Consider the following 23,330-nt stretch of genomic DNA (forward strand, 5'->3'; position numbering starts at 1 on the left):
TGCTAGATTAAAATATGCAGAGTGCCTCTAGCTTCTAGAAGAATAGTAGAACAATAAATTCTACGATTTATAGATAATCTGAATTTTAAGCAAGACTCATCTTAGACCTCATGTACAAACCTTTTGAGTACTCATTGTATACTGAATTACATGATGGCTGCAAACAAGTGTACTCATTTTTAAACCAACCCTTTTTACAAAATAACATTTTTACCCCTGGTCTTGAAATGTGTCATGTATTTGACAGTCGTCTCCTTGGTAACCTGGGGCTTGTTTTTCCAGACCTGATTCAGAAACGTGTTTGGAGATCTGTCGTTGGTTAAAGACACTGGACACTTGGTAATTGTCAAAAACCAGTCTGCCCACTTGGTGTATCTCAAAATATGCATAAAATAACAAACCTGTGAAAATTTAAGCTAATTTTCAAGCTGTCAAAAAAAAAAGCTGATTTCACACTGCCAAAAGTACCTGGTTTCACACAGGGCAGGGTTTGAACCAAGTTTTTTTTTTAAAGTAAACTTGGATAAGACTTGTGGTGCCTTTTGGCAATGATCAGAGCTAGATAGTTTGAAAAGTCCCTACAATTGTGGACGCTTTTTCACTCAACTCTCTGAGTTTGTCTTTATCACAAAAGTTGCCATCCAAACCATGTTCCTGAACAATAGTTGGAAAACAACCCCCATTAGATCTGTAAGAATAGTTTTTAATAAACAACTCTATTTTAACTCAAGTTCATAATTTATTGAAATCTTCTAGACGATTAAAAAAGGCGATACTCTGGAGAGAAATGAGGTTCATGTACTTAGTAAAAAAGTTTGTGTATAATTGTGTACATGTAAGTAATTTTAATTTTTTTATGAACTTCAGCATTAATGAAAGGGAGATGTATAGGAGGACCTTAAAGCCATTGGACACTTTCGGTAAACAGTATTGTCCAAGGCCCACACTTTGTGTATCACAACTTATATATAAAACAACAAACCTGTGAAAATTTAGGCTCAATCGGTCATCGGAGTCGGGAGAAAATAACAGGAAAACCCACCCTTGTTTCTGCACGTTTCGCCGTGTCATGACATGTGTTTAAAATAAATCCGTAATTCTCGCTATCGAGAATTGATATTGTTTTAATGTTTTCTCAAAAAGTAAAGCATTTCATGGAATAATATTTCAAGAGAAGTCTTGCACCATTACCTTCTAAAAACCCTGTAAATTATTTGTAAATCTGTGAACTTTATTATTTTTTTCTGTACCGAAAGTGTGTAATGGCGTATATAAAGATGATTGCCAAATATAAATACTATTGGTGAGATAATATGTAATATTGGGTTACCATGAATGGTATTTATATTGATTATGACTGCCATGTAAGACTTGATTGCATTTGGCAGATTTACATTTTGTTCTATCCACTCCTAAATCACCTCATCAACCATAGTTAAGCTATGCCTAACACTGGATCTGGCAAGATTTTATGGCAGGATGTGGAAATTAGGGTTAAATTTGCTTTACTTTAAATAATAACTTATCCAAAATTATGTCACTCAAAATACTTGTACGTAACAATTTTATTATTGAGAGAGATTATACTTTTAAGAATTATTTTAATGATTCCTTTTAAGAAATTGATAAATAAAAAAGGATATAGACCAAAGACTCATCAGTATTAAAGAAAGATTAACTGCAAAACTAACATTTGGATTAATTTGATTTTGAAATTATCTTAGTCACAATGAAACCATGACTTGTGTAACAAAGCAAAGTCAATGAATGTTTTCATAAAATGCACAGGGTTTTGTTCTCTTTCGGAAACATTTTATTATTGAGAGAGATTATACTTATAAGAATTATTTTAATGATTCCTTTTATGAAATTGATAAAAAAAAAAGGATATAGACAAAAGACTCATTTCATGTCAGTATTAAAGAAAGATTAACTTCAAAACTAACATTTGGATTAATTTGATTTTGAAATTATCTTAGTCACAATGAAACCATGACTTGTGTAACAAAGCAAAGTCAATGAATGTTTTCATAAAATGCACAGGGTTTTGTTCTCTTTCGGAAGATTATGTAAGGCCTTGACCATGAATCCTGGACCATCAGCTTAATATGCTGAAAAACACCTGTTTGCTGAAAAACACCTGTAAACAGCTTATCAATCCCTCAAAAAAATGAAGAATACCTGGACTCCAAAGGGAGATTTCAAGCATGAATTCAAGTACCCTTTGTTCCTCTAAATACGGGAAAAGAAACGTAGACTGGTGAGTGCATGATTCATGTGCATGCTACATAATGGACTTTCCAGGCCTATATGAAGACATCACTCGGCTTTCACTGGGGTCCATTGTTCAATTGTGTACAAGATCCCACAAGGGCACTGCTGTTAAACTCCTAGTGTTAAACTGGTTAAAACTTTGCACAATTTGTACCAGTGTTATCAAAGTGTGTGGATTGGACTGTTGTGAAGCACTTCAACTGAATCATAAGGCCCTCAACCTCATAAGTTGTTTACTGAATCATGAAAATAGTACAAGCTATACAAAAAATCTTGGACACAATAAATTCAGAATGATTTATACTTCGCTCTACTTATTGTATATGCAAGTTGGCCCCCAAAGTGGCAACTTAATTCTGTAGTCTTGCTTCATGCGTTAAAGTAAAATTCATTATCTTCACGCAACTTTGAATCACACAACTTTAAGTGGCTTGTACACAGACTAATTTTAAGATCACTGCTATGGATTCAAACTGGCCTCTCGCCACTGGGCATGTTCGGTGGTCTGTGGTTGAGATATCTGCAATGGAATGCGGGGGTTGTGGGTTTGAATCCCACCTGAGTAGTATGCTTGCAAAAAAGAACCTGTAAGACTCTGAGAATTTTGTAAAGCTTGTACTATTTTCATGGTTCAAACTGGCCTCTCGCCACTGGGCATGTTCGGTGGTCTGTGGTTGAGATATCTGCTATGCGGGGGTTGTGGGTTCAAACCCCACCGAGTAGTGATGCTAGCAAAAAGAAATGTTTGTAGGCCTCTGAGGAAGAGTTCTGTTAAAGCTTGTACTATTTTCATGATTCAAACTGGCCTCTCGCCACTGGGCTTGCATGGCATGTGGTTATGGTATCATGGGTGCTCTAGAATGTTGGTGTTGTGGGTTCAAATCCCATCTGAGTAGTGTGCCTTCAATTTTGTCCCCCTTTTCTGTATGACTGAGGGGGGGGAGCACACACATTGATGGTAAAACCAAGAATACCATTTAACCTCTCAACCTCTCCGTCATACCAGACAAACATGTAAAAATCGTAACAAAATTGGTTGTTGGAATATGATGGATTTATAGTCATAGAGTTAACTGTTTGTTTTGATGGAAGTGTTTTTCATCAGAAAAGTCTTTTTGTCTTGCCCTGTGGGATTTGTTATGTCACAAAATGTACATTCAATTTAATTAAGATGTTTGTCTTTAGTATTTATGCTCGATGCTTCCATTTGACAACAAATTATTTTGAGTATGTAAATATGTCGAATATATTTAGATCATTTTTGGAGAATGAAAGCAACACGTAGGGAATGTTTTAAAATTGAGTGTGCCAGTAAGTGTTTGTATATAATATAAATACGTTGACATAATGTGGAAAAATAGTGTAATGTTAAAAGGGGCGAGGTGACTATAGGTCAAGCAAGCATACCAAAAAAATTAGGCCAAATTTTCTATTAGCTGCACAGATCTGTAAATTTCTGCGCAAAAACCTAAGCACCAAAACTTGCTTAAAGGCACTGGACACTATTGGTCATTACTAAAAAATAGTTTTAGTTGGTTACTTGGTTACGAGCAATGTAGAGCTGTTGATAGTATGAAACATTGTGAGAACAGATCCCTCTGAAGTAACGTAGGTTTTGAGGAAGAAGTAATTTTTCACTCAAATACATGAGGCCTGAAGCTTTTTTAGGCATTTAAAAGCACACAAATTTGTGCAACAAGGGTTTTTCTTTCATTATTCTCTTGCAACTTCAATGACCAATCAAGTCAATTTTCACTGGTTTGTTATTGTATTCATATGTTGGGATACACCAAGTGAGAATAATGGTCTTTGACAATTACCAAAGGTGTCCATGCCTTTAAGTAAAAGCTCTAAGAAATCAGAGGTTTTGAGACTTTAAATGTCGTTGAAGACATTGCCATGGTTCTCAGATCTTTGGTTCCTTATTTGGTAATTTTTGTTTCGTGTGACACATCAAAGTGTTGGTATTTTTTATGCAAGTTTGATTATGATGTTAAAGGTATTTCCAGTCTTTATATGCAATTTTCTTATCTTAATTTAGGGCTGTCCAATTTCATTGGAGCAGTTTTTTTATAAGCAGACAATTTTGCTTAGCATTTTTTTCTTCGGCAAACATGAGCAGTATACCAGTCTCAGATGGTGACATTGTATTTTGGCTGGTTACCACCTTCTGGTCAGCATATTTTTGTTGTGATTAGCCACTTTGTGCTAAAGCAGCTCCATGAATATTTAGCCACTTAGCATAACATGAGTGGGGTACCAGTCACTACGATCTATATTGGATGATAAAAGCCATGGTAACAACCAAATACTTAGTCAATCAGATACACTTTTTTATTTAGAGTTATTTAGTTAAATTTGCTATGTCAGATTTTTGGCCCAAAACATTAAAAAATAGATTTTTTTTTACCAAATGGTAGTTCAAAGAGTATCACTCGCTCTAAAAACAAAAAACAAAAAAAAACGTCACGTGATATATTGTCGAGATCCCGACAATTTTGAGCACTTTATTTCACTGCTACTAATAATTGGCGGACTTTTTCGAGCAATGGCTCAAATGAAAGGTTTTAATATTCTCGACCCCCATCAAAATATTTATTGAATTTTAAATTAAAATTTTTGGGTCAAATCGGCCAAAAATCTGACATGGCATCTTTAACAGAGTAAAAAAATTGCATCCAGATTTCTGAAACTTGATTTCCATTTCTGAAAATTGTGCTCATGGCCTCAGCTTATATTATATGTTAATAGTATATGTTAAGGATTACGCTTAATTTTATTTGATTATTTATTTCTTCTCACAAAGTATTATAAACTAGGCTAAAGTTTATGTTGAACCAGTCAGATTGATAATATGATGCATGGCAGTGTTGGGTTTGTTGGTAGCCCGGGCCCAATTTCAAAGCGCTGCTTAGCAGGCGATTTTGTGCTTACTGTGGGATTTCCATTTCCTAGCGCTGCTAACTGTAAGCATAAGAAAGGCATGCTAACCTTCCAGTGCTTACCGCAAGAAAATATATGACGTCACAATGCATATCCATGGAAAACACGCAATATGGACGCCCATAACCTGTGAAATATGCTTGCACCTTAGCAAATGTTTCTGCTACAGTAAGCGTGAAAATTTGCTTACTGTTAAGCATCGCTATGAAATTAGGCCCTGTTGCTTGTAAGCAAGGGCTTCAATTGCTTTATGAATGTTGCCGGAAATTCTTTCTCTGTCCTAAAACACAAGCAACTTGTGCTCATTTAGAAAATTTAAGGTGTTTGTTGTCTGACAAAATGATAACCTGTTTTCATCCCAATTGGAAGCTTTGAAATATGAACCTATCACTTGTATATTTTCTTGACAGCCTGTTGATCCCCTCTCCCTCTCTTTAATATCACTCTTTCTTACCCTTCCCTATCCACTCTCTTTGACATCTTCTCTTTGACTCACATAGTTGTGTAAGGCAATGCTTCAAAATCAGAGCATCATGGTGGTTGATGGTGTTGCTTCGACTTCATCCTTTACCTCGTACTGTACAATGTAATGTGTATTAGGACATGCATCAACGCTTTTTGTAGTTTTCCATTGCACAGCTGAGAATCTTGCTTAGCAGACACAGGTCACCAGCCAAATCAGCATGTAAGTAATGTGTATTATTACTGACTAACTAGTTCCCTACATCGTTTCTTAGCAGAAAGACCTCAACATTCAAATTTAGTTATTTTATTTTACCTGTGTATTTTAATGAGTTGCATAACGGTAAAATATTATGTTTCGAATTTCTGCATTATGTAAAAAAAAAAAAAAATGATAAAAAGCAGGGTATTATTTAACCAAATATTCTGGCATGATTTTTTTGTCATGGAACCTGATTTGTGACTTAAGACATTTAATTATTATGAAATGGGTTAATTTTTAAGTACTTGAATAAACAAGTTTATAAATGATAGGTATAATGTTTATGAATTTGTTGTTTTGATGCTAATATGGTTTAGATGTACATGGTGAAACAATGATGGTAAAAAATTGCATCTGCCCATGAAATGTCAATACACTGCAATTTGACTCCCAAAACTGACACACCATGGACATAGCCACAAACAGAGTAGCCACACACGACATCAGTGCAAAGATTCTGTTGTTCTTTATTTATGGTATGGTATCTTTAGACCATGATATTCTTCCTACTCGAGTCTGATTTTCAGTTTTGTATTTGCCTTGTCAAAATAATTGTTATTTAGCCTGAAATATTAAAGGCAGTGGACACTATTGGTGATTAATCAAAATAATTATTAGCATAAACCCTTACCCTTGGTAGCGAGTAATGGGGAGCTGTTGATAGTATAAAACATTGTGAGAAACGGTTCCCTCTGAAGTAATGTAGTTTTCGAGAAAGAATTAATTTTCCACAAATTTGATTTTGAAACCTCACATTTCGATTTTGAGGTCTCGAAATCAAGCATCTAATAGCACACAACTTTGTGTGACAAGGGTGTTTTTTCTTTCATTATTATCTCACAACTTCGACCACCAATTGAGCTCAAATTTTCCCAGGTTTGTTATTTCATGCATGTTAAGATACACCAAGTGAGAAAACTGGTCTCTGACAATTACCAATATTGTCCAGTGTCTTTAAAGCCCATGTACCGTTTGTATAAAAAAAAATTGTAGGTCAGCCCTTGTACTCAATAAAAGTATCCAGCTTTTTCCCAAGGGCCAAAAATCATAGCTGGGCACAATTTCATGGCTCTGCTTACCGAAAGCGAAGATTTGGCGCTTGCAGAAGCAGGGAATTCTGCGCTTATGGTCAAGTGCATTTCACGGGGAATTTTGGCTTGTGCACGTGCATAATCTACGTTACTAGGCAATCTTTGCTTACACAGCTAGCAGAGCAATTCAGTGCTTGCTCTGCAAGCGGAGAATGGTGATCGTTAGCGCAGAACTTGGCGGTAAGCAGAACCTTGAAATTGGCCCTGGTATCTCCCTACTCAAAGGAAAATCACCGCTTTGATTGATGTGATTCACTGATGGCTTTTTATTATTACATACAGGGCACAACACAACAATGGGGGCAGCATAATAACAGACAAGTATGTTTTCTGAAGGTCAGATTTTTCTCATCATTGTATAAAAATCGGATTTCTTGTCTGAAAGTTTGTTATCTCACATTCTCACACACTGAAACAAAAGCTGTTTAGCACAAAAATATGTTCAGCAAAGAAAAATCTTGCTACCAACCAAAATAAGATAATTGAAAATACCACTGTACGTTTTTTGTGATTGGTTCTCTGCTAACTTTTATTTAACGGACAAATAAGCTGAGCACAATTTTCTGCTCATAGCTTTACGAAATTGAGCCCTAATTGGTACAATGCGATAAGATTGAACTTCATGTCTTGAGTTGTGTGCACCTCATATTATTACATCTGTCACACTGAGGCTGGTAGGAAGAAAGCCTGGCCCCTATTTCATAATGCGTATCCATGACTGCTATTGAACACACCCATACAGGGAACATGACCGGAATGGTGGCTTTAACGTCAACTCTTCATGATATAAGAGGTGGTAACTGATCTTTAAGATCTCTTTCTCGTGATGAAACCCAGCGTCTCATCAAGATCTCTTGGACTCTGAAGCGTGGGATGCATCTTGGAGATGTCATCTCATCGTCGCTTAGATTGGCAGGCCTCAAGACGTAGCAGAACATAACTTCCTGATGTGGCAGAAAATGAAAAAAGTCAATGTCAGGGGTTGATTGAGAGAGTTGTTTGCCAGGAAAAGGAAGAGGCTGAGGGGAGTGGCATCGTACCATTATGCATTCCATCTGTCGATTTCTTACTTGGAATTAATCTAAGGACTTAAGATGAGTTCAATTCCATTTCCAAACAGTAGACTTTTTAAAAATTTAATCATGAACAAGCCAGTAGCACTGCTGACTACCCATGGCTGATGATTTGCTCATCCACATCCATTAAGTTTAATGACTCTAGTAATTACAATGTAGGCGCACTCATTCACTGAAAAATGTATTTGGTGGCTCAATTCACAAATTCTTTAATGGTGAAAGACTGCCATTGAAATGTTATTCCATGAAGTGCTTTACAAGCAACAAATCAACTCTGTACACTGTAAGTGTGTGATAAACAAAAGAAAAAGAAAGTATGCATACTGACCTTGGCAACGGTCTCAGTAATTCTATCCATACCAGATAGAGCCGGCCAGGTCAAAGGGTCGGAGGTATCCCATGATCCTTCAGTCACCATCTTGACAATTATGGAATAGCTGCCATGATAGAATGGCGGTCCATGCTTGTACAACACTGCATGGAAATAAAGAGTACAGTTTAAATACCTTGTAATGAGTGCTTTCAGATGCCCATGCTGTGAGTACAAATACAATAACCTTTTATCATTATTAATATTAGCTATTATATAGATAGATGAGCAGTGTTACTTTGAAGATGCAAAGCAATGACAGACTTTGAAACTCCAGGTGGCTACAGACATTCACACCAATGAATTCTCCACAGTTTGAATCGCTCTAAATATGTACACATTTCCAAATTCCTTCCCAGTGGGGTGTCTATGCCGAGCAGTTAAAGAGTGCCAGACTCCAGCTCTGGTATTCCTTATCAGCAGAGTGCGGGTCCTGATCATGACACTTGTGTCTTTAGGCAAGACACTTGACTGTTATTGCTGCGTCCTTCACATGGGAACTCAAGATATTGGTCCTATGTGTAGTGTAATACACATAAAAGAACCCAGTGCACTTATCGCTAAGAGAAGGGGTTTGCCCTGTCCTACAAACTCACCAAAATGAGCTCCATATTTGACCCCATCACGAGGGACCCATCCCTTGCTCCGATAGTAATGGTAGGCGATGTAGTTAGCCACAAAGTTCTCCTGCCTGGAGCAGAATGCCTGCCACATCTCAGTCAGATCAAGAGCTTTCTGTAACAAAAAGATAGTAAAGGAACGATGCTATCATATTAGGTATTCACTTTGATTGTCATTATACCTATCTTTAAAACCCTCCTACTGCCAGTCAATTCCATATCATCCACTGCAGTTTCGAATGATAGAGAAACTGTGGTGGTTGTACATATGTATACACAGTAAACAGTCAACACTCCTAGTCCATTACATATCATCAACTTTGGTTTTGAATGTAAGGCCGTGTCCGAAACGGCGACTTCGGCTACAGCTACGGCTAGATCGCGCGCGTCTGCCTATTCTTCAACACTGGTAGACGCGCTGATCTAGACGTAGCTGTAGCCGAAGTCGTCGTTTCGGACACGGCCTTAGATGCAAGCCTGCAATATTGTATCATGTGGTGAATACAACTACACATTGCACAGTCATTTCTTCTGTTGTCTCACCAATGGTTTTGAATGGTAGATGTAACACTTGCTTGTAAATTCTTAACAGAAACATAAGTCATGTATTATTACTGCAAAATAATCATCAAGGAAACAGCTAACCTTGTTTTCATCCAACACCGACAGACAACCCAAACCATAAGACAAGAAGAAAGCCTGCATAAAAAAAAAATATTGCATTAAAATGCAACACACATCGACCGGTGCGAAATCTATTAAGATAATAATGTTGCAAAGCTTCTTAATCTAGTTACTCATATGTACCTTTTATAATAACCAAGAAGTATTATTGGCGCTATTGACCCCTTGTACGCGACGACTGATGCCATGCTCACCATGTTAGGCAGTTAGGTTTACGTGTATTAACGCCGCGTCGCCTAAAATGCGCACTTCACTGCATAACGCACAGCATAGAGTTAATATAAAAACGCACAGTGAAATTGCCCACCAGTATGGCGCATTCAAGATTTTTCTGATGATGACGTCAGGTGAATTGGGTCAATATCAACAATTTGTTATTATCCTCAAGATAAGCTGTAAGCAATAAAGTATGCCACATTTTCTTTTTACAGCAGCTGCTTATAAACGTACCTCTTCCAGTTTTAGCTGCAAATGTTCATGAATCTTGTAAGGGTCATCCTTTCTGATAAATCCCTGGTCCTGAAAATAAAACGAGGATAATCAGCTATACTGTTAGTAGCGGGTGACATGACATCAATAGTTAAAGGAATATTTTGTAATGCTGTGGGCAGTAGACTAACCAGGCATTATAATAAAATAAATTCAAATAAAATTTATTGTATTAAATTAATATAATTACTTCAGCATCCATCGTTGATCCTGTTTCATCTTTGTCGGCCGAAGTAGAAGGCAGACCTTCTTCCCAACCAGATTCAACCGTTTCCATGGTAACTAAGGCACAGTCTTTTCTCTCAGAGTCCATTTTGTCCATGACATCATCAGGTTTTCCAATGACATCATCAGTTCTGGCATTTGCAGTTTGAGGTGTTACTGTGTCTTCTGTTTGATGATCTATGACATCATCAGCTGTTCCAATGACATCATCAGCTGTTCCAATGACATCATCAGCTGTTCCAATGACATCATCAGCTATTCCAATGACATCATCAGCTATTCCAATGACATCATCAGCTGTTCCAATGACATCATCAGCTGTTCCAATGACACCATCAGCTATTCCAGTGACATCATCAGCTGTTCCAATGACATCATCAGCTGTTCCAATGACATCATCAGCTGTTCCAATGACATCATCAGCTATTCCAATGACATCAGCTGTTCCAATGACATCATCAGCTGTTCCAATGACACCATCAGCTATTCCAATGACATCATCAAAGGTTCCACATACATCATGAGTTCTTTTAGTCTGAGGTGTTACAATAATCTGATCATTACAAGCATCTAGATTAATTGGCAGTGATTCAGTCGTTCTTGGTACTCTATCAACACCAACATCTTGGTTAGCATCAGTTGCTATAACTACAGCATCAACAACATCAGTAGTACGGTCATCAACTTGTTGCATGAAGTCAATCTCTACATCATTAGCTGCCATGGTCTGTCCTTCAGTGTCATCTACTTTGCAAACTTCCTCATTGCTATGGACTGTCCCTACACGATCTGTACATTCCATTCCTTGATGAGTTTCTTGTCTATGTGTCAGGTCCTCTTTGTCAGAGGTGGAAGGATCTGTACGGTTGATCTGAGCTCTTTCCTGAGCCTGAAGAACAAGTTGCTTTTGCCAACTTAAATGACGTTCATACCTTTTAGTGGAAAGAGGATGAGGAATTAGTTATTCTACAATATGACAATTCAAAAGTTGACACTTGTGAAGAAGACATTTTAAGCAAGCATGGAGTCCACAGTTAAATGACATTGTTCAAGGCTTTGGTTTGGGGGGGGGGAAGCAATAAGACCTCAGGTCTTGTAGCTCGAAATGTGTCACTGGACAACAAGGTATTTTTTACAAGACCAAAATCCAAACTTGTTGCACATTTTAACATAAAAACTGTTTGAATTTTAATAAACACTAAAGAAGATCTATTTTACTTGTCATAATAATGGGTAAATAATACATGCATTTAACTGCATTAACATCAAGTCAAACTAATTACAAGTTGCAAGATACATGTACATCCCTTCGCGATTTTTTTATTACTGAAAAACACACAAGAACCGGACTTGTTTGGTCATAAGTTTACTGCCCAGCTCTTAAATAATTGGCGTGTGGTGCATAGTAATTTTAGAGACCTGCCTCTGTATTATACTTAGCACATACCTCTGTTTCCGAACTTGTTGAAAACGCTGCTGCTGGAATCTGCGCTCCTTTGGGGGCACTGAAAAAGAAAAAAATGTTCTTCCATAACAAGGCTTTATGATCACCCAATTTATGGACTGCTTATTATGACAATAAACCCCCTCCCCTCCCCCCCCCCCCCCCCAACCAAGCATGTTGCGGAAAAAAAGAAAAAAAAGAGCCAGTTGATAAGACGCTCTGGTGTTTATGATCAGCAGAGTTTGGGTTTGAGTTCCGGTCTTCACACTTGTGTGTTGTGTAATGCACACAAAAGAAGCAAGTTACACTCATCGCTAAAGAGAGGGGGGTTTGTCCTGGTGTTTCTGGCAGAGGCTGTCAATGGGAGACTTTCTGGGACGATAGAGGGCAGCAGACTTACCGGGTAAATCCATTGTTCTCAGAATTATGCGCATGTTCAGAACTACGTAAACAATGGAAATTTACCCGGTATGTCTGCTTCCACCTAGCGTTGGAAAGTCTCCTATTGAGATGCACTTTTCAGATATCAATCTCAAGTTCTGGGTCCTTTCTCCTGAAGACGATCAGAGCATACTGATCGAAAAGTTGAGTTGTCCAACACTTGTTCTCCTTAGACCAACACTACTCAGAATTACACATAGTTTCAAATCCTTCATGCATATGGATACTGTCTGAGCGACTTACAGTTTTTCTTTCTGAGTCCTTGGTACGAATTGAGGAAGATTTCATGTTCGGGTTTACTCTTCGATAAGATTCCTTTCCCAAAGAATCCCTGCAATAAATAATATCAAATTTTGGGAGGGTTAAATGGGGCCGATTTCAAAAAGCAATAAAATTCATCGCAAGAAAAATTTTCAGTATAACCATAGAGATTTGTATTGTGACATCACACTTTACTTAGCAACTACGATTGATTTGAAGTTACGATCAATTTGAGACCCTTGTGAAATCGGCCCCAGGTCTAAAAAGCAGTTTGTTCTAACTTTACATGTACAGGGTGGGATGTGCAAAATATCCTCTCTTGTATGATAAGGAATGAAGGAATCCTTGTTCTTGACATAACACTTAAATTTAAATAAGATTCAGTTTTCATACTAACCATCTTATACAGGAATATAGCATCTCCTTGTTGTTGTACAAGAACACAGTTCTCCTTCAGGACTCCAGTGTAATAGAACCATCGTTGATTTGAAGCTGGCTTGTTGGTGATTGATTCAATGGGAATAGGGAACGGTGAATCAACCTTTTGGTAGACACGACGTTTACGCCTCGGCAATTTCAGTCCAGACATAATGCTTCATGGAATCTATGAGTGAGGTGACAGTAAAGACAGGACAGTAGTTAGTTTGCTACCTAACATCTGATGGAAGTTTTCAATCATCAACAGCAATTTTTATGTGGTAAGAAATCAATGTGTGCAAACAGTTGATTTCCCATCCCAGACAGTAAGTAGTACTAGTAACAAAGCTTAAACTTAGTTGCGATAACGTAACCCTCCTCCTGACGTTATCGCAACTAGCTAAAACTAAACACAGCACAGGCAGTATAATCATGTTACAAACTCCTAGAACTAAAAAAGGAAGTTTGTTTAGCCCTAGCTGGGCTAGTAATTGGTTTGTTCTGCTATCGTCCCTGAACAAATTTCATGGAAACAATAGCGGAACGAACCTCGTAGTTCTGCTAGAAGTACATGTAACAAAACTATCAGATAACTTTCTGTATCACGCCACCACTTTTTCACTCACAAAAAGGGATATCTCATTGTTGATGAAAATTTGTTTCATATCGAATGAAAAAGTGGTTGCGTGATACACCTCCTGAGTGATACAGAATCTTTTCAAACTACAACTTTGAACTAGTACTAGTTACAGTAGAGTAAATACCTCACATTATCACAATGCTCAATAGTTAGTTTACAATTTTGATTTTTAATCGTGACATCAGCTGGATCTTGCACAAATCTAAGCAGTACCAGTAGCTTTTTTTAGGAGAATCGATCGAGCAGCAATGCAATTAATAATTGAATTATTTTATTTATACGAGATGATCTGAATTTCTGAAATTGAAAACCGATCATGAATCATGGGTGGATGAATTTTGGTAGAAAATAAAATTATATTTTAATCCGTATTTTATTCGCGAAGATCGGGAAATGCCATGTCATATTGTCAAGGCCTATTGATGGTCAATGCTCTCTGATATCTTACAACAGTCAGTACACATAAATGCTTACCCCCCCCCCCCCAAAAAAAAAAGAAGAAGACATTTTTACTTACCACCACTATTTCACAACATGCGACATGACACCGTAAACGAGATAAACACAACATTACCATGCGTGAACTCTGACCTGCACGTAGCCTTTGCTCAGGTCGGAGCTTGGGGGCGCCCTGCAATCTTCACCAGCATTTTTATTTTTGTGCACGTCGACCCCCCCCCCCCCCCCCTCCCCCATAATCCCAGTTTTCACGGACAACATTCCAAAAGCCGTACAACATCCAAAATCCCTCCGCTCATTTTTTAAAAATAATCCACCATTCTGATTAAAAGTGTGAGCAAAGGAAAAATCGGTGACCAAAATAATCTCTCTAAGTAATTCTTTTCAGTGAAGAAAAATTGTTTAATATTTTCTTTAATGTGACATTTGAAGGGATTTTAAAGGTCTTTAATATTACGCGGAGGAATTTTAGCAGGAGTTAAAGCCGCAATTAGGCCTAAGTGCGAAAAGTGCGGTTTTTGAATAACATTGACCATAACGTTGTTGTAGTCTGCACACGGGACTGACGAAACACCGGCCATTTTCACCTGTCTTGGGGTTTTGAAATCACGTCTGTTTACGCCCATTTCACCGACTTCAGACAACTTATGGACACAAAAGGAAACTGTGACTGATATAGATCAAGGACAACTTGTTTGCTATTGGAGGAGGACATGTAAAACTCGAAATTCTCGAGGAGAAAGTCTCACCTTTGGTGCGTTAAAATCCGGTCAAGTGGATGCATACAACTTACAAGTGCCGGTTGTTGCCCATGGTCTACCTTCATGTACTTGGCCGGGGAGGAGTTCATCAATGTTCAGTAGACCTTGACGTGTATTGGGTGAGTTAATGATACAATATTAATGGAAACATGTTTTGTAAAATAGAATGTATTTCGTTGCTGATATTGTATTAGTTTCCTTTTCAAAATGTCATGAATATAGAGGGGTTTTTATTTGTAAAAGTGAGCCCTCTGCTTTGGAAAAATTTTAATTCTCGGAGTGTTTTATTACTGAGTTCATGAGTCGAGCTGGTCAGTGCAATTCTTTGTTTCTGTGGGGTCAAAAAGCCGAGTGATGGCCGACTCGTTATTAATGTACCATAATCTAGACCGTTTTATATGACCCCTGCTAGCAATTTATGGCATGATCTAACCATGGAGAAAGAACTTCCTCCACGGTCTATAACAAGTAGGGGGCAAGTTTCTCCTGTCATGCTTTAAGTTGCGATTATGCAACACACATCAAGTTTTGTTCTTGTGAATGTTACGTGTTGGTGTTCCATTGTAATGAGTCAATTGTAATATCATTCCCTCCCCATACAAGTAGGCCTAGCCCTACATGTAACACTAAAATTGGCTCACATCCAGCATGTCCAACAATAAGCTTTAAATGTGAAACAGTTCTGTGCACCCACCTGTTGCTCTCAAGCCGGACAAAGGCGCAAATACTTTGAATGGTTGTCAATTAAAAAAATGTAAGCATTTACTCGAATCCCACATTTTATGCATTTTAACTCCATTTTTGAAACAACCAGACAAGAAGCTGCCAGTACTCATAATACAAAATAGAGTAGGGTCACTGCAGCAAAGTGGTTGTGTCGAAAGATGGAGTTATTTTATGGGCGGTGCACCAGAGTTAGCAGTAACAAAATTAATCATTTATGACAAATAATATTCTACATTTGAGTTGTATTTGGGGATGAATTGTGTTACCTAAAATCAATATAAAATGGTTCATGTCATGCTTCCGGTACAGTACAAAAAAAAATACAAAAATATCAAACCTGAATTTCAATTAACTTGTTAAGGGTCATTCCGCCAACTAACGTACAGATAATGAGTGAAACGATACGTGAATTAGCTCTAATTTTATTGGAATATATATGAGAAAGTGCCATCGTTTTGATTGCGGATAATTCATTAATGAATTTAAAAAAACTAAAGCCCCCATCCGAAACCACCAGCCGATCGTTTAAACTTTTACATTCTACTGATGCCTAATGTAGGTAGGCCTATTCTTACAAAAGAAAATAATGGATAAAAAAAATACCCACTTGTTTAATTATGAAAAACAAAAATAATGAAAACGGTACCTGACCCCCCCCCCCCCCAAAAAAAAAAAAAAAAAAAAAAACCACATGATTTGTTGTCTTTCTTTTTTCGTACGGGATTTAATCAAACTGCATTCAGTTTAGTTCTCAACAAAATGGCAGGTATAAGAAACTGTGTATACATTAACTTGGTCATTTATTTTAGCCTGCGATTATAAGCAAATCGAGTAACCGGTAACCGTCTTTGTGACTACACGCCCTCTGTTGATGAAACTGCCGCATGTGAATTGAATGAGGGAGGGTGGGTTCTTTTATTTATGCGTTTAATTAGTCGTTTGAGCAGGAGGGATTATGTTGAATCATTTGAAATTTATTCATTATTATGGAAAATTTTTGTCACTTCTTTACAAAAAATTCTGCATTTAAACAAAGTATTTAAAAACATGTTCAGAACATGTTTTTTAACAAAATTTTAGATGCAGAATTTTTATTTTGTTCAAACACCCATTCAAAAGTTGTTAAAGTTTCACATCACATAGCGCCTGCTGTTTTTTTTTTATTGCGATTTAAACATAGCTGCGCGTATTGTTTTAAATCTGAACACTTATGTTCTCCCTCTCTAATATGAAGTCGCAATAAATAGTAAGAGTTTGTTTTCTTCCATGGTGCCCTGAGCAATGACCTATAGAATTGTGCATGTTTTTTTTTAATGATCGATGATAAGTCAGGCTTTTGCTCTGTATTTCTGCACGATGCTCTGCAATTCAGGGAATAGTTTGAGATTGTGTGCTTGCAACATGTTAGCATTGAGTGGCTCTGATGCTGGGTTTGCAGTTCTAGCCTTGACCATACCAAAGGCCACCTGAATGATATTATGACCTGAATTCTTTTGATAAACTTTCGATTCTTTCGATCATAATAGTCACCAACACCCCGCACACAAAATTGTGACAATCGTGGTGTGAAATAATATGATAATAAAAACACTTCCGATCAAGTTCAGGTTTTTGTCTGATTTTGCTTCATGACCTTAGCTCATTGACCTATATTTTATATTCAGTTACTGTTTACAAGTAATCTCTTATCCTTGACCGAGCTATACAAAAACACATGGGACTGAAATTATCATCACTGGACAATAATTATAGTATCGTGCACAGGATATATAAACAACTTGATTTCGCTTCATTGGAATTGTTAATAAAAACCATAGGACCTATCTCCCCCAGCGCTCCAAACTATTTTTAGCATAGCCTAAAGCCTATAGTCTATAGTATATACCTTTATCACGGTGTCACCATAATTGGTCATGTTCCCTGCTTCCAATAACAGTAATGAATGCTAACATTTATTGCGCAAACATGGCACCAGATTATTGTTCCGTCCAGCCTCAGTTTGGTTACAAGGAGTTTGAATGGAGTAAAATCGAGGTATAGCCACACAGGTTTCCAAAGAAAGTTTTGCAAACAAAATATAAAACTGAAAACAGTCATCATTTCACAAAGTGTAGTTTTATTTATTGACACAAACAAGAACAATCGCCATATTGTTGTGTCCATCTTACTATTATTCAAACAACAATGTATTGTTAATAAAAGTATAAAGTATAACACATCACGGCAAATATTTTTTGGAGGAAGAAGGACTGTCTCTCTTTAAAAATCAAACAGTTATGTGAAAATTACAACAAGATGTATTACACATTGAACTTAATAAACAACAAACTGGAATCAACTTCACTATAAACAAAATTTGGTAAAAGTCTGAAACTTTTGATTCGGTGGCAAACAATGTCTTATGAATGTATAATAGTTGTTAAATTTGCATCGGGGATAAAGAATATTAATTTTGGTTTTTAACCCATACACCGATGTGTGTTAGCACTGTATACTCAGTACCTTCCGAGTCTTATGAATGGATAGTTCCAAATAGACGCAATATTTATGAGCAAAGTAGGCTTGCAGGCCCGTCACGCGTCAAGCGCATAAATTAATTATTAGCAACCGCGATGTTCACTAACCAAGACCCAATTTCATAAAGCCTGTAGGCCTAAGCACACAAGTTTGCTTAGCATGAAACTTCTTCCTTGATAAAAACAGGATTACCAACCAAATGTTAATGTGTTGTATATTGCTTGTTACTGAAGTATAGTGTTTGGGGCTGCTTGGCAAATTTTAAACTTTTTGTCTGTTTTTTTGATGTATGTCTTTGCCATTTTTATGGCGTGTTTCTGCTAGTTAATGTTTTTTTTCCTTTAAATTTTTGTGTATTTATGTATAGATTTTGCCTGTTTATTGTAATTCCATTTTTCTTAATTCTGTAAAAACTTTGTAAATTTGAATGTTGTCAACCTTTTGGTTGTTTTTTATTCAGATTAAAATAAACCATTAATAATAAAAAATAATTACTGGCATTTACCGTTGTTTGCTTATCCTAAAAATCACAGGGAAATTTGGTTGGTAATTTTCTTTTTACTATGGAAGAAATTTCATGCTAAGCAAATTTGTGTGCTTACAGGCCTTATGAAATTGGGCCCAAGTGCATTGAGTTGTGAAATGTGCGCGTGCATGACGCCATTCCAAGCTGCAAAAACTCGGCAGGGTGGTAAATTGAAACCATTGATGTTGTTACATCGATATAGTAACCACACTCAAACAAATCAACATTTTTAACATCATTATAATAGGGTGTGGAAACAACACAAATGTCGGCAACAAGGGACATTGGTGTTATGTTAACACCCTGTGTAGTTATTTTGATTCTCTGTTCGGTGTCTTTTTGTGAAAGCACCCATGGTGTAAATTTAAACACCGCAGTTCTTGCATTGAACACATAACTGTGTGTTTTACCTGTAAAGATAACCAATTTACGTAATGTTGCAACCTATAGTCGCTCCTTAACTTCCTTCTTCTGACCATAGACTCTACCATGAAGGCATGACTCTAAAATAATAATAATAATTAACCATTCTTATATAGCGCATAACATAGTAATAAAACATGTCACAAAGCGCTCTTTAAAAAAACACAACAGAATACAAACACAATATGTACTGGGTAACAAACGAAATGGATGAATTAAATGTTAAATAAGTGCGTCTTTAAAGCAATCTTAATGGAGTCAATGTTTTTTAGTTGTTCTGGGAGATTGTTCCATAAAGTTGAGGCAGTGTGAGCAAAGCTGCGTTCACCATACGACTTGGTCATCACTGGTTGAATAACAAACAACTTGTTCTTATTAGAACGAAGATTTCAAGGTGTGTACAATGTTAACAGCTCTATCTACAGTTCCAATTTCGTATGTTCCCTGTCCTTGGTTTTTCCAGACAGCTAATATTGACCCAACGCGCTTCTGGCGTTTCATCGGTAGCATAGATTTAACACGTTAGCTTTTATTTTCAAATTAGCTGTTTGTATACTGATACCAACAACCTTTCGTGTTTGTTTAAGTCACTATCATCGGGTAGTTCATCCGATTCCGTCACACGTAAACACATTTAATGATAAAACTGAATTTTAATTTGCATTTTTGATCTGCGGATAATAATGATAGTCGAGATACGATCGCCTATAATCCAAACATTGATTTTGTTTGCGTGATAAAATGAGTTTATTACGGACATTTCGCCATGAAATTGTAGACACTTGGATCACGACTACAAGATTTTTTCTTTTACAATTTCTCCCTTGTGTCCTAGACCCTCCTAAATAATCCACTTTCCCCCACTTATGGTAACTATAAGCATTAAATGTTTTGAATTGTTTTGGGCCTCAGTCCCAAAGTTTTTAAAAATCAGAATACTTCCTAAACAAAATTGATTTTTAGATTTAGGAGAATTATAGGGCTAGTGGTGATCTTACGGACTTTTTCATACGAGGTAACTTTTACAGTCAACTTGGAGTCAACCATGTGCAGTGCTACGAGAAAACGCTGTGGCACATGTGTAGGCTAATTTATCTAATCATGGTCTTAACGAGTCCCAAGTAAAAAAGTGAATACTCAAATGTGAATGAATTATCTTTGAAAATAATGTTAACACAATTTTCCCAAATGACAGCATTTGTAACATGTTAACGACAGGAAACCTAAAAAAAAAACAAATATATGTTTACAGTGATATTTTCACAAATAGCTTTCGTAAAATACTAACAATCCATGTGTTACAATAATGTTCATTACTATAGGCGTAACACTTTATAACTAATAGACTTTTTAAACAAGACTATTCATTGCACTCGTTAGCTCAAAATGTTATTGGTATAATCTTCGTGATAAGTTAATTCCACCTTATCTGTTACATACATATCTAAAACAGAGACCGAAATGGAGCTATTTATACCCCCTTAATGCACGTATATGAGAGTCCATTTTACATAGCTGCCTTTATAGACATTGATCATCATGCTACCACAATTGGTAATGCCCCAACAGTAACGCATGCTTGAACATTCATTATACAGAGAAGGAACCAGACTATTTCTCCTTCGAGCCTCGGTTTGGTTACATTGATTTGAATGGGAGAAAGTCAAGATGGCCGCACCATGATAAAGGTTTATAGCTACCTCGGACAAGCTCAGGAGTCTACTAGTGAAAATATTTTGTTCCACTAACTCAGGAAAGTAAACTGTTCTGGGCTCAATTTCATAGAGCTGCTTAGCACACACATTTGCTAAGCATGAAATTTCTTCCGTAATAAAAAAACACGATTACCAACCAAATTTCCATTTGTTGCATTTTGCTTGTGACTGATATTCAGCTGTTGTTTGCTAATCCAAATTTCCATTTGTTGCATTTTGCTTCTTACTGATATTCAGCCGTTGTTTGCTTATGCTGAAAATCACGTGGAAATTTGGTTGGTAATCAGTTTTTTTTTCAGGGAAGAAATTTCATGCTAAGAAAATTGTTGTGCTTAGCAGCTCTATGAAATTGCGCCCTGCTATTTAGCTCGGAAAGGAACAGTGCATAAAACACACAGTCATGTAAAAGCAAAAACAAATTATAAATCAGAATATGCATTTTAAATTCAGAACCCCCTGAAAATGATTAACTTGAATCTCATTTTACGAAGTTTTCCTTCCAAGTTCCATTCCAGCTAAGTATGAACAAACGGAGGCTTGAATGGAAGATCATAAAACAAGGCCTTTGAACCAATAACCACACTGATCAAGCCAAACTCTTCCTAACTTAGGATTGATCTTATAGGACTTAGGACGAGTTCAGTTTGGACGAATCGAACCCATCCTAAGTTATGACGGGTTACTCGTCCTAACTCGAGATAGGATTAATCCTAGCGTTTTGTGAAATCGGTTGCAGGTTTTAGAAAGTAAAAACTAGTTAGTACAAGCGTGACAACTTTAAATTTACACTTTGAAAGTTAAGTTGTTTTTTGCAAACCGCCCATAGTGAATAAAAAATCGGATTCTTCAAATCCCTTTATATCGTTTGACTCTTGACTTTCTAACATTGTTAATCCGTACCAAATAAGTCGATCACTGACATCATGATCCGTAACTAATCCACAATGTGTTGTTAGTCATTATGAATGATCCGGATTGCGGTCTCTGAACCGCCTCCCTTCAGAGGGATTATCTCACTGTTTCTTAAATCCCCTTCTCTGTCATCCAGCGAGCCTTTTGTTACTCCTTCCAACCAATTAAGAATCCTTTGCTTTTCATGTTCACTATCACTGTCCACATCTTCGTGTTTGTGAATCGCCTCCAAAGAGGCGCTGTTCAACTTTGATATCCTTGAGAAGCCAAGACTACCGGATTGTTTCTTTCCATGGTAGTTCTTTCCCCCTGGAGTGATTAACTCGCCAACTTCTTTCCCACTGCTTAATGACCTACCAGGTTGGCTCATTTGCTCCAGTTTGTTCTTCGTGTAGGGGTAATTGCCGAGGTGAGATGGTGGCAATGGGAGGACACCCTCACTGGCTCTCCTCGGGAGTGGGATGCGTTTAGTTGGCTGGCAAGAACGTCTCCGTTGCAACATAGGATGACTGTCTGTAATGTCACTCAAGGGACTATCCGGTTTGAGTGTCCGCCCTAAGATTTTAGAGTCTAATGAAGTTGCTTGTTTTTCCTCACTGTACCTCCTTTGTAGAATGTGAATGTCGCTTGGTTTCATGTGTCTGTCTCTTGAAGTGTGGTACGGGAAGGATGGGGAGGGTGGACGCGGTGATAGCGACCTCCCCAGCAATGATGATGATCCACTGTGGCTACTGTGACTCAGCAAGGTCTGAGTCCGATGGGTAGCCATTCCACCGTCATACAGCGCTGGTAGCATTTTTTCAGGCTCCGGGGCTTCCAAGTGAAATCCAGTTTCTCCACGATCAAGCAGCATCGGGCTGTTGGATCGACTCGACCGTAAACTTATACTCCCACCAGCCGACTTCTTTCCGTGGTGGTAAGAGGCTTCAAAATCGTGGTCTTTTATCGGCGGCAACAACCGCATACCGTCGGGTAGGCTTCCGCGCCTCTGGTCGGTCTGCTCGATGCGAGGGCTACGGTCACTGCTGCGGGACGACACCGGTGATAGCTCCGTCTCGTCTGCCGGCTCCCCGTCTATAGACACAATCAACTCAATACCGGCCACCCCTGTCCTTGTTGTGCATATAAAAGTGTTTACAATGTTGTTATTGTTGACACGATTACCATGAGATTCCAACGAATCTGATTGGCTGTGTAATCCTGACGTCATCACTGAATCAGATCACTGAATACTGCATTTAGTTTCACTGCACTGTTCACCTATTGTTCTCTGGGCACACTTAATGAAGCGACCACACCAGTCGTTTGTAACTCCTGGTAGAGTTAACATAAATCATTTAAATTCCTGTGGATAATTGAGTAGTCTTTTTGTTTCCTTGGCAATTTACTCCCGAGTTATGATTACTGAATACTGCATTTTCACTTTAATGTCATATAATCTTTATCCGGACACAGAATTGATCGTGGCATCACCAGATTATTTGTAATTCCATACACTCAACACAATCCATTTCAAAAGGGTAATTCTATTGAAATTTTGAGGTTGTCTTTTTTTGTCTCGTCATGATAGCTGTAACGACAATTCAAATCGT

General features: G+C 37.5%; 2 protein-coding genes across 3 annotated transcripts; both read right to left on the reverse strand.

The window, feature by feature from the left end:
* Positions 1-6,892: 6,892 nt before the first annotated feature.
* LOC117301168 (tRNA-splicing endonuclease subunit Sen2-like) lies at positions 6,893-14,290 on the reverse strand. Of its 2 annotated transcripts, none has more exons than XM_033785068.1 (10): positions 14,217-14,290; positions 13,040-13,246; positions 12,625-12,712; positions 11,944-12,001; positions 10,462-11,428; positions 10,233-10,301; positions 9,744-9,797; positions 9,075-9,213; positions 8,437-8,582; positions 6,893-7,976 (listed from the first exon to the last, which is right to left on the reverse strand). In XM_033785068.1, exons 2-10 carry the CDS (start codon positions 13,229-13,231, stop codon positions 7,812-7,814), a joined length of 1,878 nt encoding a protein of 625 aa, XP_033640959.1. In that variant the 5' UTR covers positions 13,232-13,246; positions 14,217-14,290; the 3' UTR covers positions 6,893-7,811. The 2 variants fall into 2 exon arrangements, with proteins under 2 accessions (XP_033640959.1, XP_033640960.1); XM_033785069.1 differs by lacking the exon at positions 14,217-14,290 and adding an exon at positions 13,858-13,917.
* Positions 14,291-21,766: 7,476 nt separating this feature from the next.
* Positions 21,767-22,948, reverse strand: LOC117301060. The gene has a single exon (XM_033784943.1). It carries the CDS (start codon positions 22,946-22,948, stop codon positions 21,779-21,781), a length of 1,170 nt encoding a protein of 389 aa, XP_033640834.1. The 3' UTR covers positions 21,767-21,778.
* Positions 22,949-23,330: the final 382 nt, after the last annotated feature.

This window comes from Asterias rubens, chromosome 16 (genome assembly GCF_902459465.1).
Source record: "Asterias rubens chromosome 16, eAstRub1.3, whole genome shotgun sequence".
NCBI lineage: Eukaryota > Metazoa > Echinodermata > Asteroidea > Forcipulatida > Asteriidae > Asterias > Asterias rubens.

Excerpts from the sequence above, each read along its gene's own strand:
- LOC117301168 (XM_033785068.1), bottom strand. The coding sequence starts at position 13,231 with ATGTCTGGACTGAAATTGCCGAGGCGTAAACGTCGTGTCTACCAAAAG. Across the intron at positions 12,002-12,624 it reads AGGACTCAGAAAGAAAAACT|TGCCCCCAAAGGAGCGCAGA; the intron begins GTAAGTCGCTCA and ends TTTCTTTTTCAG. Across the intron at positions 10,302-10,461 it reads GATCAACGATGGATGCTGAA|GACCAGGGATTTATCAGAAA; the intron begins GTAATTATATTA and ends TTTTATTTTCAG.
- LOC117301060 (XM_033784943.1), bottom strand. The coding sequence starts at position 22,948 with ATGACGTCAGGATTACACAGCCAATCAGATTCGTTGGAATCTCATGGT.